The 16,968-nt window shown below is 35.4% G+C and overlaps 1 protein-coding gene across 1 annotated transcript in view; it reads left to right on the top strand.

Moving 5' to 3' along the window:
• The window catches only part of Rpn1 (regulatory particle non-ATPase 1), a 243,607-nt gene that overhangs the window by 125,834 nt on the left and 100,805 nt on the right, over nt 1–16,968 (top strand). The window contains exon 13 of the mRNA XM_090416189.1: nt 14,907–15,069. Within this exon, the coding sequence (XP_090272315.1) occupies nt 14,907–15,069 (163 nt within the window). The remainder of the gene's footprint in view (nt 1–14,906; nt 15,070–16,968) is intronic.

Genomic DNA, 16,968 nt, shown 5'->3' with positions numbered 1-16,968 from the left:
GCCAGGGAACCAGGGCGAACAGCGAAAAGTCAGCTACTGGAACAAATCTGAAAACAAACCCCAACTCAACATCACCAGAGTTAAAGATCGGTACTATCAACATAAGAAGCCTGAATGGCAAAGAAATGGAGCTAGCTGAGGAATTAGATAAGTACCAGATCGACATAATAGGGGTGACTGAAACAAAAAAGACCAAAACTGGTGAGATCTTTCTGAGCAATAAATACAAAATGTTATATTCAGGCAATAACCATCAAGGAAAAGAAGGAGTAGCCATAGTATTCAACACAAAATACGAGGCTAATCTTCTTGAATGGCAGTCAGTCTCAAGTAGAGTAATGTGGGCAAATATGAGAATGGGGAACTGGACAATGAGACTTGTTTGTGCCTATGGTCCCACAGAAGGTTCTACTAAGGTAGAAGTGGAGGAATTTTTTGAGGCTTTAGAAAAAGCAACTGACACAATGAAAAAGGAAAAGTTGGTCCTTGTTGGGGATCTAAATAGTAGAGTAGGAAATGATTGTGAGACATACAAAAATATTTTGGGAAAATTTGGAGAAAAGAGCAAAGCTAATAATAATGGCAAATATCTGTTGGATTTCTGCTCAGGACATGGACTGGTTATTACTAACACCATGTTCCAACATAAAAATGTGCACAAATTCACATGGAGAGAAGAGGCTAGGAATAAGAAAAGTCTCATTGACTATGTTATTGTTGATAGTGATGTTTTCTCCCTGGTGCAGGACACCAGAGTGTACAGAGGATTTGAAATTGGAAGTGATCACTATTTAGTCTTGAGCAGGATAAAATTGAATTTCATATTGAAAAGCATAACATGTAAGAAAGTTTTAAAGCGAATAAAAGTTGAGCAGCTCTCAGATGTAAACTGTAGACTAAAATACAGAAATATTATTGAAAAGAAAATGAAAGAGTTTGAGAACAGGAATCAAACCTTGGAGATTCAGTGGCAAACTTTGAAGGAAACATTGTTTGATTCTGCCAGAGAGGCATGTGGTGAGGTTGTGTGCAAAGATAAAAAAAATCAGAACTCCCTGGTGGACACAGGAAGTTAAAGAGGCAGTGAAGGAAAAGAAAAAAGCATATCAAAAGTTCCTGGCAAATAAGTCAGCTTTTACTCTTACAGAATACAGAGACAAATGTAAGAAAGCTAAACAGTGTGTAAAACTAGCTAAACAAAAGTCATGGGAGGACTTTGGCAAGAATATAGAAAATAAATATCAAGAAGGTGGCAAAATATTCTGGAGGTTGTTGAAGAAGCTTAGGAATGGAGGAAAGAGTGCTGTAAAAGGAATTAGAGATGATAAAGGTGAAATGAAAACAGGAGAAAAAGATATCCTTGAAGTATGGAGTAATTACTTTGAAAAACTGCTAAATGAAACAAGCAGTGATGACAGCACAGTGATAAAAAACACTGACCAGGCATGCAGTCAGGAATACATATCCATACTTGAAGTAGAAAAAGCCATCAAAGGCTTGAAATGTGGAAAGGCAGCAGGAGTAGATGATATTCGACCAGAAATGCTGAAGTATGGTGGTATAAGAGTCTTACAGTGGCTGCACTGCATAGTTCAGAAAGCCTGGACAGAGGGACGAATTCCCGATGATTGGAGTAGAGCTCTCATAGTACCCATATATAAAAAGGGAAATAAAACTGAATGTGAGAATTACAGAGGTATTTCCCTACTGAGTGTTCCTGGCAAGATCTATGCAAGTATACTTGAGAAACGGTTGAGAAGAATTGTGGAAGAAAAGCTTGGTGAAGAACAAGCTGGATTCAGGCCAAATAGAGGCTGTCAGGATCAGATCTTCACTTTACGACAAATAGTCGAGAAAGCATGGGAATATAACAAAGATCTGTATTTAAGTTTTGTCGATTTGGAAAAGGCATATGACAAGGTGCCAAGAGAGAAGCTATTCAATACGCTGCAGTTATATGGTGTCAATGGGGCATTATATCAAGCAATACTTAGTCTTTATTTGAGTTGTGAGTCAGCAGTTAGAATTGAAGGAAGTACAGGAAGATGGTTTAATGTTAAATCTGGTGTGAGACAAGGATGTACATTATCCCCTCTGTTATTCATTATCTATATGGATCACATTATGAAGGAATGTGGTATTAAACCTGATATCAAAATTGGAGATGTTAATGTCAGCTCTTTGCTTTATGCGGATGATGTTATACTTCTAAATAAATCCGCTACAAGTCTGCAAGAGTCTTTGAGTAAATTGAATAGCTGTTGTAATAGATATGGTATGAAGGTCAGCAATAAAAAGACAAAGACAATGAAAATAGGCAGAATCATTGAAAATGTCAACTGTGTTGTGAATGGAGAACCTGTGGAACAAGTAAAACATTTCAGCTACTTAGGCACAATTTTTACTGAAGATGGTAAACTAAATATAGAAATAGACAACAGAATCAGCAAAGCTGGTATCGTGGGAAGTCAATTGAATAAATTCATATGGAATAAGAAAGAAATTAGTCGGAACACTAAATTAGCTGTATACAAGACTGTGTTCAAACCAATTTTAACTTATGGATCTGAGAGCTGGGTCAGAAGTAAAACACTTGACCAAAGACTAGAGACCGCAGATATGAGAGTCCTGAGAAAGATTAGAGGCGTGAACAGATGGCATCAATGGCAATATCATATTAAAAATGAGGATATTAGGAAAGAACTTGACATTGTCAGCATCCAGGAATGTGTTAGCAGAGCTAATCTCAGATGGTATGGTCACTTAAATAGAATGGGAGAGGAAAGATTAGCAAAACAAGTGTTCTCTGCCAGGTTGGCAGGAAAACGACCCAGAGGAAGACCAAGATATAGGTGGATTGATACGGTACAAAGTGCCTTAGACGATAGAAATATAAGATCTGATAATGTTGGAGTCTTGACAAGTAACAGACTGATTTGGAGGAAAATTGTAGATAGGAAGTTAGTAATGATGTAATTTTTTCATGTAGTACTGTCATATCCTGTACACCCCTTGAGGGTACATGGCAGGAATTTGATGAAGATGATGATGATGATTATATAACGAACTCGCTAAATCTGTTGAACCAATTATCTTTTTCTGAAAGAATTAAACAAAAATAAAAATCACAACAACCTACCAAGATTGTCACCAGATTTCCATTCAAAGAATTATTGATGCATTTCATCCACTAATCACATTGTAATCATGGTAGAATATCAGAAGTAAATTCAGTCCAAGCACCATCTTCAAACCATTTAGGAAACTTATCTTTTTTACAATTCACATAGGATAAATTACCCTCAGTTCTTTTCTGGTGGTTGTTAAGTACTTCATAGTTATTTTGATAAGACAACAACGCTGAGACAACACAGAGATCACCGTAAATTGTTGGAATTGGATGAGTCTGGCCTTGCCATTAATGATAGTCGCAGAGTTCATTTGGAATCAAACCAAGATCCAACCCTCAAATCGACTTAAAATTTAATTTGTTTTATTTAACATTCTTTCAAAGTGAATGGTTCATATCTCTAAAACGTCTTTATTTTCAGTTTTCAGGTCATCTTTACCATCTTTTACGTTACTCTATTCTCCATTTCCAAGCTTTTTTCAATAGCCTCAGAATGTTTTGCCACCTTTAGAATATCTGTCTTCAATGTTCTTATCAAAGTCTTTCCATGATTTATTTAGCTGCTTTTTCACACAGCATAGCTTTCTTACATGTTTATCTTTATTCTTTTAGGGCACTCACCTGCTAACTTATTTGCCAGATAAATTTCCATGTAATTTCTTCTTTACTTGGGCTACCCAGATCTTTCGAGTGCACTGTGCAGCTCTGATTTTCATACATGCCTCCTTGGCTCAATCTATCAGTGTTTACTCCAGATTTTCCCAGTAAAGCTCTAAGGTTTTGTTCTTGTTTTCAAACTTTATTTCCCTACTAATACACTATGGTTTCCATAAATCAAGGAACAAAGAGAAAAAGATGATAATTCAAGGGGTGAGGGGCATACGAAAGTTAGTTCATTTATGTAAAAAAAGTGATGTTTGAGTCTGGTTATTGTATACAAATGAGTGACACAGGAAATGAACCACTCAGTACAGCAGGCATTTTGGAGTGGTTTTCCATTTCAGTGAGAACAAGGCATCCATGATAGCAAAATTCTTGAATGTGGCTGCAAAAGATCATTCATTTGATGAATTCAGGTGGCAAGCCATTGTAAGACTAGAGGTGGGCCAAAGTTTGGCAGAGGTTGCCAAATAGTTGCATGTATTGTTCCGTGTTTCACAGACTGTAGAACCAGTTTCAACAGTCACAAACAACATGATCTGACCTCATGTCAGCTATAGGAACATAGGTATTTCTTCCATTGTGTGCAGAAAGCTCAAAAGTGGTTGTATGCCAGTCAACTGTTAGTTTGAAATGGGTCAGGCTCTACAGCAACTAGACCAAAGACCAGTGGGGATTGGTATTGTTTACAGATGAGTCCCATCCTGATTTGTTTTACAAAGTGATACAGGCATGCTCTGAGCTAGAGAGAACTAGGTACACATTATCATCCCTCAAATATCTGTGAAAGGGACACTTATAGTGGAGGGAGGCATGATGCTGACCTGTATATGCTTCCTAGCAGAACTATGAATGCTGCAACTTATAGAGATAAGGTCCTGGGCCCCTATGTTCATCCATATGCAGGCGCAATGGGGGGTGACATTTATCCTACAACACAGTAATGCCTGTCCTCATCGAGTGGAGCTCACTGACCAGTATTTTCAAGAAGAGACTTGTTCGTATGGACTGACCAGCTAGATCTCTTGACCTTAATTCTGTTGAGCATGTCTGGGATGCTCTAGGTCAGGGTTTCCCAAATTGTGTTCTGCAGAAAGTGAATAAGTGTTCCGTTCCGTGAAAAATTATCAATATTAATATGAGCCTGGAATGGTTTTAAATGCTGCGACTCTAACCAAGGTATTCTTTTAAAAATTTCATGATTTGTGAAGTGTTCTGTCATAGGAAAAATTTGGGAAATGCTGCTCTAGGTAGATGTGGTGTTGCTGCTTCAACTCTCCTTGCCAAAACCTTGAGGACTTAAGAGAGCTTTGTTGGAGCAGTGGTTATCATCAACTGAGCTCCTGGACTCCATTACTATTCATTTACAATTTTTGTGGATGTTCCTTTCACATCTCATATCACACCACTTTTTACCAAATTGCATAAATATTCATCATATAGTTTTGCGTTTGAGTTATTATGATTTTTCTTTGTTCCTTAATTTATGGAAATTAGTGTATTTATATATTTGAGGGTACAGTAATCCTTCGAAAGCAGCTTATCTTTATTTTTTCGAACTTGTACATATTCTTCTTTCATCTTACCCTGCTTAAAACTAAATGCTGATCGCTTCCTGTTTTAATTCATACAATGACTTCTTATTTTAATTCTTGAACTTGTCTATCTCTTGAACAGAAACCAAGCAGTAGCTTATCATCATTATTATTTTGCCTTTTCTTTTCTTCAAATTTTCTCCAAACATTTCAGTGTGTTGTGTTTATTTCCTACTGTGCTGTTTAGATTTCCAACAAGGACTAGTTTTTCCTTTGTTTATTTCATCTACTCTCTCGTGTGGCTCAAAAGTCATCTACTTTTTCCTTATTAGAATCCTCTGTGGGATGAGAGGCATAAATAGGTCTCATTGTCCAATTTCCCATTTTTAAATTTGCCCACATGATTCCACTTAAAATTGCTTGCCGTTGAAAAACTTTATTTTCATATTTACTGTTCATCATTGTAGCTACTGCTTCCTTTCCCTGTTCATTTTGTTGGAATAAAACTTCTTATAGTTATCTCACTTATTACATTTTACATTTTTTTCATTTCATAACAAGTATTGATACTTGATATCGATGGTGCCCATCCCCACTGCAACTAATGATGAGTTTGTTTCATCAGCTGACTTTTCACTATTTGTCCTAATTCCCTGGTGAATATAGTAGGATGCTTTATTAAAGTGTACAAAACCCCAGCTGGCATGTTTGTTTCAGGTTTAAGTCAATATTATTATTATTATTACTATTATCTGAGACCTCCAGGGAGTCAAGGACTCGTCAAGGGAGGCTGTAAATTACCCAACCCAGCTATCATACCCTCCTTTGAATTCATTTACACTAGATGCACTCACTACCTGTAAGGGCAAATTATTCCACTTGCTCACTGCTCTCTGGGAGAAAAACCTAGCTCTTAACCCTTTCTTGACTGAGAACAACCTTAACTTCCATGGATGCCCCTGTGTTCTCTCCCCGCCTTCCATATAGCAAAAATTTCATTTGAAATGCTATAACACCCATTCAAAAGTTTATAGACTTCTATCATATCACCCCCTCTTTCTGCTGTTAACCAGCGTCTGTAATCCACATACTCACAATCTGTCCTCATAATCTAAATCCCATAATCCGGATATAATCTTTGTAACTCTTCTTTGCACTCTTTCCACAGCTGTTTCTTTTTGTACTATATTTGGGTTGAGTGTTCTATTTATCAGGCCTATAATCTGGTAAAAATTTTGAAGTTTTTAATTTTATGTCTTTTTCTTCTTCATATGATATTTCACATCCAAGATAACTGAAATCCAGGAGACCAAATCTGCGCACAGTAATCCAAGTGTAGTCTTATCAAAGCCTTATAAAGAGGCAAAATTACTTCCTTATCCTTACATGTCAAGGTTCGCTTCAACATAGCAATTATCCTCTGAGTTGTATTTGCAACTTTTGCTATGTGACCTTTGAACTTTAAATTCTTATCCACCAATACACCAAGATCCCTTGCCTCTTCAGTTTCGTGTAGCATATCCCAGCTAATTTAATATCCTGTTGGAACTTTAATCACGCCAAAGTGCATAACTTTACACTTACTAACATTAAACTGACAGCCATTTTTGTTTGCCCAGATTTCCAGTCTATTCAAATCATTTTGTAATTGCTGAATATCAGTAGCATCCCTGATTGCCCTGCCTATCTTCGCATCATCAGTAAACAATTGGAAATCTGATGATAGACCCTGCTTGATGTCATTAATGTATAGATTGAACAATAATGGCCCAAGGACTGAACCCTGAGGTACACCACTGGCTACCTTAAATCTGGCAGATTCACACCCACTGCATACCACTTTTTGATATCTGTCTGTCAACCATCCCCTAATCCAAGTCAATAGATTATGTTCCAATCCCATATTCTACAGTTTACACAACAGTCTGTCGTGTGGTATCCTATCAAATGCCTAGAAAAATTCAATATTATCATACTGTATCCATTCCCTTTATCTCCAGCTTGGCCATAACATTATTATAAAATGTGTGTGTTACAAATGTGTGAAAGGCCTAGCCAATTCAGCTGAACATTCCTTTAACAAACGGGCAGATATTCCATCTGTCCCTATTGACAAATTCTTATCCATGTTATGCAAGAGCTTTTCAACCTCATTTTCATGAACCTCTAACTCTTCATCCAACGTAGCAGTAGCTCCATGCACCATACTACATACACCTGGTTGATATATCTTAGCAAAGTGAGCTCTCATTAACTGAACAATCTCCTTAGCTTCTGACACTCGTGTACCATAACATTCAATAAAGTTATTCTTCCACATTCATTCTTTCTTTTGCTTGTGGCATAACGATAAAATTCTTTTGGATTGCCTTTAGCTTGCATGACCAATTTCTTTTCATACTCTTTCATACACTTTTCATACGTTTTAGCTTTTCTCACAATACTCGTTACTTTTCTGGCCTGAGCTTTAATTATTTCATAACTCCTCTCACTCTTATTCTCACGATATTCTTTCCACATCATCTTCTTCTTGTGGATCTCTAGCTTAATAAGGCTGCACATCCATTTCACTCCCAACTTATTTATTCTTCGAATACTAGAGATACATTCAGATACCGCTTCATTCAAGCACTTTTTCAAAGATTCCCATGTATTGCTGACATTTTTTCCATTCAGTAACTGATACCATGAGACCAAAGAGAGTATTCTTCTAAGTTGATCATAGAAGATAATTTTCAGCATGTAGCCTGATTTAATCAGAGCTTCAATACAAGTAGATACTTCCCAAGACAGAACCAAGAAAGATCACTGTCACCATCTGGTGGTAAAATAGTCATATTCTTGACAGAGATCCCTTCTGATGCTATGAGCAAATCCAACACTCTTTGACCTAGAGTTCCTTCTTTCACATGCTGCTTGAGAAAGTTATCTCACAACAATTCAATGTTTGGAAAATTAAAGTCACCCATAATGATCATTCGCCATAAAGCTAAATTGGCAATGCATTTCTTCGTCCCCTCCAACTGAGCTGCCAGGTCTGTAGCAACACCCCACCATATATTTCATTCTATTAACCTCCACTTCACACCAAATAGACTCAAACTCATCGCTACATGGGACATTGTTACCATCATTGTTTTCTTGTATTTCTACCCTAACTGGACTTAAGTCATCTGATATCATTAGTAGCACTCCTCCTCCTCTCCTATCTCTTCTGTCATTCCTAAAAATAGTAGATCCATTACACTCGATCCCACTTACCATATCTGATTCTGATAGCCAGGTTTCACTAATGCCAACAATCTTAGACCACATCGTATTCAATAAAGCAACAAACTCAATCCCTTTGTTTCTAATGCTTCTGGCATTTGTGTATAAACATAATGAATTACGACCTAACCTATTCTTATAATTAGATATGCATTGTATTTGGTCTTGTTCTAGAATTTTCTCTTTTCTCTCCCCAGACATACTTAAAAGGTCCGAACCTAAAGCATATTTTTCCACTCCTTGCCACATACATAACCATGTTCAGAGGCATTTATATCATTATCACGTTTGTATACCATAGCTGAACTTTTACACACATTTTTCCCATTCCTCCCTTGATGATCTAGTTTCCCTAACTCTCTGCATTAAGTCTTATACCAAGAAGTAATTTCTCCAGGCTTCTGATGCCAAATGAATTCAAGTGCAGGCCATCATTCTTATACGAATCTTTTCTGCCATCAAACACACCCCACACTTTTAAAAACTCACATCCATATCTTCTACATAGCCTGCGAATGAAATCATTTGCTATCATCGCTCTCCTTCTTAACTCAGTACTATCATATCTAGGTAGTAATCCTACAATTTTTACTCTTTCACATTTCTTTCTCGCTTCTTCCAACAGACCTTTCATATCTTCTCTCATATTATGTTTGTCACCACTTAAATTATTTGTACCTACCAGCACTACCATTTCTTTTACATTTCCTTTTTGGTTTTCAATTACATTTGTCATATTTTTAATTTTCGCTCCCGGGAAACTAGAAGTGGTGACTCTCTCAGCAAACGCAAATTTTAAAATTGAGTCACCATACCATATTGCCTCTTTTTTCTTAGATATTAACCGACTTACCTTGTTGTTATTAATATTTTGATTACCAAGTTCAATATTTTGGAAAATTATTGAACTTGGTAATCCTGCCTGTTGTTGCTCTCATCCTTTTTCTTATCCTCGAAGTTTAGACTAAAACGTTTTTCCCCCTTTTCCAAATCCCTGGTCGATTTCCTAATAATTTCTTTTAACCGAGCTATTTCTAATGTCAACGAATCCTCAGCTAAATTATTATCATCACTGCAGCATTGTTTTTGTTCATGACAATCGTTCCCCTCAGTAGCAACTTTAGCTTTAGTCACTGCCTTGTTACGACGAGTTTTTGGCACCATTTTCAAGAGTAATAAAAACTAATATTTTTTCTGAAATTATGTCATAAAACACTTTAGTACAATAACTACACTAATAAAACTACAATAATATACTAAAATACACAATTAAATCTAAGAAAAACAATTAATAAATCAACAAAAATCACAAATCTTTCAGGAGCACTCTGAACAATCTTATATAGAACAATCTTATATAGAACATAGAATATACAACAATCTTATTGGCTAAATTTCAAACTTTCAGCTCATTCTCATTCATTGAATATCAAAGTGGCTGTCTAATAACAGGATGCACAATCATATGGTGAGGATTGGCCACTGAGTCAGAAATCCTGGCCATCTGATCTGTTAAAGTTTGGTTGGTATAGAAAGGCCTCATAGTTCTTCTCCTTACGTAACTTTTACATGGAATCTAGTTTTATGTAAAAGTTTATTTTTTTTCCAAAAGGCTATGTTTAGTTGAGATGGCATGTTCTGCTAAGGCCAGACTGCCCAGGTTCAAGATACTGGATATGAGATTTATGTTCTTCACAACAGATATCTGCTACCAGATTGTCCAAAGTATGACAAACCATAGGAGCTGGGGATCTGGTATTGATCTGGGATCTGGCTGACTGGAGAAAGCTTGTTTTTAGGTGAAGAAAGGAAGGTAGACATCTTCCTGACAAGATGAAAAGATACTGCAATATTATGAGGTTTTAGAACATGAGCAATATGTTCAGAAATTCCTTTAATATACAGGGGGGGAATCCAAGTGATGGTTTCAGAAGATCTAGAGATTTGTGGTTTAAAGCTTTTAAACGTTTTCTTGATAAAGGATACTTTAAAGCCATTTTTCATGAAGACATATTTGATATAATTCAATTCCTGTTGTAGAAGACTCACTAAAACTTATGACTTTTTGCTGGGATTATTGAAAAGTAGCATGGATATAACGATCAGTATGAGTTTCTTTTCTAAAAACTGAAAATTGTAAACTATCATCTGGTTGATGAAGAATTAAAATATCTAAAAAGGCTAGTTGATTGTTTTTCTTTTCTAAGGTAAACTAAATTCTTGGATGAAGCATACTTATTTTTGAAAGAGATGCTTTCAAATGTGATGGGGAACCTTTCAATATTGTAAAAAATATCATCCACATATCTTATTACACTGTAGGTTTAGGAGAAATGTGTTTGAGATGATCTTCAAAATACTCCATGTAGTAATTGGCAAGAGTAAGAGAGATATGACTACCCATAACTAGGCCTTCGATCTGTTGGTATAAGGTATCATTTTTATGCAAATTCCTGATTATCTTATTGTAATTTTTTAAAATAATTAGTAATTTACTGGCCATCATTTGTCCTGCTAATGCTGTGGTGAGAGATTATGTAATTTTGGAGCATTCTGGATGATTTTAATAATTTCTGTTATCTCAATGGCAAGTAACTTTTACTTAGTACATCATTAAAATGAAATGGTGTTAATCATTCAGTAATGATGATGTGTAAGTTTAGCAATGTTTTATAACCTGTAGTATGAGAGAGAATAACAGCTGAGAAAACTTGGATATGTATAAGCATGCACAGCTGAAATGCAGTACATTGTGAATATGTTTTTCCCTCCCCTCATAGTTTTACTGACTCATATGATTTAACATCTCAGTATAGATGATTATTGCAATAACTCAGAATTATTCTTTGTATCACTTGACTTAAACATAGTTTTCTCTAATGGTACAATCAGTAAATTAATTGTCATAAATTTCCTGATATGTATTCTCAAGGGATGTTCAGACTGTTACACCTGATATCTTAGGAATATAGTATTCTCAGCTATCATGGTGTAACATGAAGAATAAATATCATAAATTAAAACCCCTGCATGAAAAAATGAATTATTTAATAGAAAATTTCTTGCATCCAGTAAAATGTATAAAACGTAGGGGTTGTTGTTAAAGTAGCTGATAAAGGAAGGATTGTATTAATATTGTAATATGACTTAAAATAAGGAATTCTAACTAAATAAGTAGCTAACAAAGGAAAGTATAGATTAATATTGTGATACGATTAAAAATGAGAGAGTTAAGTAAATAAGTAGAAAGGGGTGAGTCATAAAATACGTTATGTGAGAGATTAAGTTATTAAGTAGAATTCATAGAAAAAGTTTGAAAGGGGATTAAGTCAGGCTAGCACAAGAAAAGCAAAGCTATCACTTAGGGCCGATCCCCGGATTGAAACATTGAGAACGGGCTTGCTGATCAAATGATGTTTGGCGGGAAAACGCCACCCTAATTGGTCGATGATAAAAAAAAAAAAAAAAAAAAAAAAAGTAAAAGGAGGAGAAAGGAAGTAGGAAAAGGTGCCGTTAGGGGAGCAGCTATAAAAGGGTTGGTAACCCCCCACGGGAGGACTTTTTTTGGATAGTCGCTTTTGGCCTTGGAGTTTGGTTTTGGTTCCGGTGAAGTTCACGGGGTTTTCCTGAGTGGCCACAGGGGTGATATCTCCTCGTTACAACACGGAAACGAAAGTGAGCGGGATTTCGATCCCCGTTTTCCCGAGTAGGAAGCAAAGGAAAAATTGCCATAGAGTCCTAGAAAAGGAGGGATCTTCTTCGTTTTGACGCTAGTGATAACTACGCAAAGCAGAAAGCTGTAAAGAGATCGATGTCCTCGTTGCTGATAGTAGAGCAAATATATGTGTGTTAAAGTATTCCAGAGTTATGAGAAGTTATACCAGAGGTTCATTTGGAAAAGAATAAAGGCCCATACGAAGAGCTCAAGAAAGGTACTGTAAATCATAACCTATGTTAGCTAGAAATTTGTCTGTGAAAAGTATCGTGATTCCAATACAGAACTGTTGAAGTTATACTAGGACTTTAGTATATGATAGAATGTGTTATGTGTAGATTGACTAGTGTTAAAGATTTGTGAATGATTAAGAGTCCTAAGGTATTTTTGCATGTCTATTATATTGCACAAGATGTTTAAATGACATAATTGTGTGTTAGTGCAAATAACGGTATAACGGAATAGTGTGAATTAAGTAATTACGTATCCTAAGAATTGAATGCCTAATGTAATGTATAAAATAATTGAAATGTCACAAGTATGTGTTAGCAGTGAATGATTTGTTAATCTACTTCAGTATGAATAATCAGATATTGTGAATTGATCTAATTTGTTCACATCAGGTGAATTTATGAATTAATGTGTATGGCAGCATAATCACAAATAGCCATATTGCTTGTAATGATTTAATGTTAGTCTATAAGTATTTTAGTTTAGTATTTGAATTGTACCATGCTTAGAAACTTAAGAAACCTTTTGTTCAATGATAAAAGAGTTGTCTGATGTTGCTAATCCAATGCACTGCTTAAAATCATCGTACCTAATCACGCGGGAAATTTAATGTTGAGGAAAGAGATTAAGAGTCACGACTGCAATAATATTTAAATACTAAGAGATATATTCGAGATTGACTTTCTCTCTATTTATGACAACATAAATGGTGCAGTTGATAACCACTTGAAAATATTGTACTTAGTCATGCGGAAAATTTAAGTTGAGAATCGAGTTAAGTGTCACGACTGCAATAGTTACACTTTCAGATATATTTGAGTTCTTTCTCCTTGTTTATGTATGTAATATCCTAAACTAAATATCCCAAAAGGCGCAGTATAAATACAAATATTAGGGGTACTACGGGGAGCAATAACTTAGATATTGGTATAAGTTTTGGTAAAATCTCGGGCATAGAAGTTAGAAGAATATAGATAAAAGGAATTTGTAAGATTAGAGTAGAAATCGTAAATTGGGACACAACAAGACTACTATGACAGCACTATATTGATTAACTTTACATTATTTTTAATCTCCCATCAACAGTTTTTTCCTCCAAATTACTCTGTTACTTATCAGCGCTCTAGTATCATTGTATCTAACATTTCTTTCTTCTAGGGTACTACTGACCGAATCACAAACTGAAACAAATGATATTATTTAGCTCCACAATTGGTTCTCTGTGAAGAGAGCTAATGTGTTCTTTCATACTTGTGCTAAACTGGATTTTTTTGTATACACTGGGCTTCTGCTGACCAAAACTTGTTTATTTTCACTTGGGTAGGAATAGTTTTAGTGTCCCAGAATTGTTTAAGGCAATTGTTTAATTGTATAATCTGACATAGAAGTTGTGTAAGCAATTTATTTATGCATTAGCTTATTATTAATGATACCTAATTTTAAATCATGTTAGCTTATAACACCATATAAGAACATAATGTAATAAACTGAATAGTTTATTAAGCTTCTTATATTTCACTGGATTTAAATAGGCATCATCAGAGCATAGAAGCATTTGGTGTTTTGTGACAAATGCTTTTGTGTTCTGATGATGCCTTCAGATGTAATTTCACACACACAAAAAAAGAAGCCTAATAGAGGTTTTGCAAGGAATTCAATGAAGACTTATAAAGCATTTGGAATTGAAAAGCCCTACTATCTCTCCCATGAGAGTTTTCCTGTTGGTGGTGGGTGGGTGGGTGGGGGTGGGGGGCAAACCAGCTAGAGAACTCATTCTTCATTTGCAATTTTCATCTTTTGTTAATTTTCTATTCATGCATTTTATTAGTGTATATTGTAGATTGAACAACCTCTCATGTTACAGATCATCCTGATAAAGGTGTGTGTGTGTGTGTGGAGAACCATGTTATATGACAATGATTCTTAGGATTTAAAAAATTAGCACATTACTGTATCATTAACCCCTGCCCTCAATAAATTTAGGGCCTGTACAATCAGAAGGAAATAGGATATCCGTTCTGTGGAGATTTCAGAAAATCCTAATTATTCTTCTTTGATTTCAGCAGGGTGATCTTTCTTGGCTAGGCAACCCACACAGAAGTGCATTTCACATGCACTTCTGTGTGGGATTCAAATAAGAATATTTTATTATTTCTTGGGCTAAGAAGTTTAAATTGCATTCTTTGATCTAGAAGTTTTTTTAAATCTGATTTGGCTATTGCTATTTTTAACTTAGATAAAATTCAACTTGAAATCCATGTTTTGATTTAGATGTGACATTTAATTCATTGTAATTTAAACTGAATATATTTCAACAAAGTCAACAGTTCTTATATTTTATATATTCCGAATTGTCTTTTTATAGGTAATTGGGATGACTGCACTTGCATGTGGCATGATTTCTGTTGGCTCATGCAATAGTGAAGTTACTTCAACAATTCTTCAGACACTTATGGAAAAATCTGAAGCAGATCTCAAAGATACATTTGCTCGTTTTTTACCACTGGGCTTAGGTCTTTGCTATTTAGGTACTGTATTTATTTTGTGACAAGTGCTTTTGGCTGTGAATAAATTATCCTTTAAAATTTAATGCAAATTAGGTTAATTCAAATTAGCATTTCAGTCACATATAAGTGTGCTGGGAATCCAGCATGACCCTCTTTGCCTCTGTGCATAAATTTTAACTATGTATGCACCACTGCATGTTGGATACAGAAAAAATCTGCTATATGACTGCTATACAAAAATCTGCAATCCATTGAAACATGTACCAACAAATTCAGTACTTTTCTCTGCATAGACTCAAACTGGCCAGCTAAAATTTTCTACAGATTTCACGGTATTAAAACCTCTTACTGATTCCCATTATGAACCTTGCAACTTTTGGTTGATTCTCCATTGTAGTGATTTTTCTTGGAACAAACACAAACCCGCTCTTCTGCAGCAGAAAATATTCTAGTAGCAGCTAACTTTTCAATTAAACATTTAAAAAAAATAAGTGAATAAATAAACTTTAGCCGAGTGTCTACTTGTTAGCACAACAGATATGTCTATCAAAAATCTACTGGAGGGTTAGTGTATCTGCTGTTCAACCAACAAGCTATGGGTTTGAAACCTGCCACAAGTATGAATGTTTGTTTTCTCCAAAGATCAACATGCATTTAAATGTTTTCTATTTCTCCAGTTAACTCTCTCAAACTCATAGGGACTCCACTATAACAAACTCATGGTTTGTATAATGGATTGTTTGCTATAGTGAATTTCTTTTATCATAGCATCATATCCTTAGATTTTGGATAGAACTTCTTAGTCATTTGTTATAGTGAGCAAGTTTATTATTCCACTTCAGTGAAAATATGTGTTGGTGAGCTAAAATTGCTTGCTTAAATAAGCTCTTACAATCACAAATAATGAATTGATAACAAATGCATTCATTGAAGTCATTAATTAAATTAAAAGGGCAGTCTTTAAAGTGAACCAGATATAAGAGTATACCCTGCAGTTTGTCTCACTATAGCACATTTGTAGGAACAAAAGAATATAATAACCTGTTTATTCAACCACATCAGAAAGGTCACTTGCCATTCTGAAAATTGAAAGATTGGTAACAGAAGTACAGTTATGTGGTGCTGTACCAGAAGTTGGTCAGCATGCAAGGTTTTTTGAAAAGTTTGGTAAATTTCCAATAGATGATGACACAATTTGTTCATTCATTCTAGTGTCAGCACATTTCATCTTTTTCATAAACAGAAAAATTTTAGCCACATGCGATGTGTAGCTCTCGTTTGGCACACATTTCAAATGACCATGTTTGCATTTTTCATAAAAATGGAGAAAAAAGAGTTTCGTGCAGTGATAAAATACTTTTCATTGAAAAAGTGGATGGCGCACAGATCAAAGCCGAGTTAGATGCAGTTCATGGGGAATCTGCACCAGCATTAAAGACTATTTATTTTTGCATAAATGAGTTTAAACATGGTCTTAAGTCCATTAAAGATAAAGCCCACTCTGGACTCCTGACTGAGATCAATACTAAGGAAATAATTGACAAAATCCATGGTATCATTATGGAAGACCGCTGAATGAAAGTGTGTGAGATTTCTGACATTGTAGACATCTCAACTGAAAAATTGCACATAAAAAAGGTGTGTGTGTGCAATGGGTGTCGCGATTGTTAACTGTCGATCAAAAACGCATGTGGAAAGACATTTCAACGCAGCGTTTGGCGATGTTTAATCGCAATTTGCCGGATTTTTTTTGTGTCGATTCATTACTAGACGGAACTTGGATCCACCACTACACACCTGAGTCCAAGCAGTAGTCAAAATAGTGGACAGTGCCTGGTGAAAGAGCACTGATAAAAGCGAAGACCGTTTTGTCAGCTGGGAAGGTGATAGCTACTGTTTTTTTTTTGGGGATTCCCAAGG

This window comes from Typopeltis vanoorti, chromosome 3, assembly GCF_054136105.1.
Source record: "Typopeltis vanoorti isolate ZY-2024b chromosome 3, IOZ_Tvanoo_1.0, whole genome shotgun sequence".
Taxonomy (NCBI): Eukaryota; Metazoa; Arthropoda; class Arachnida; order Uropygi; family Thelyphonidae; genus Typopeltis; species Typopeltis vanoorti.
Note: the sequence above shows the minus strand (reverse complement) of the source record. Positions and strands in the feature narration are given on the sequence as shown.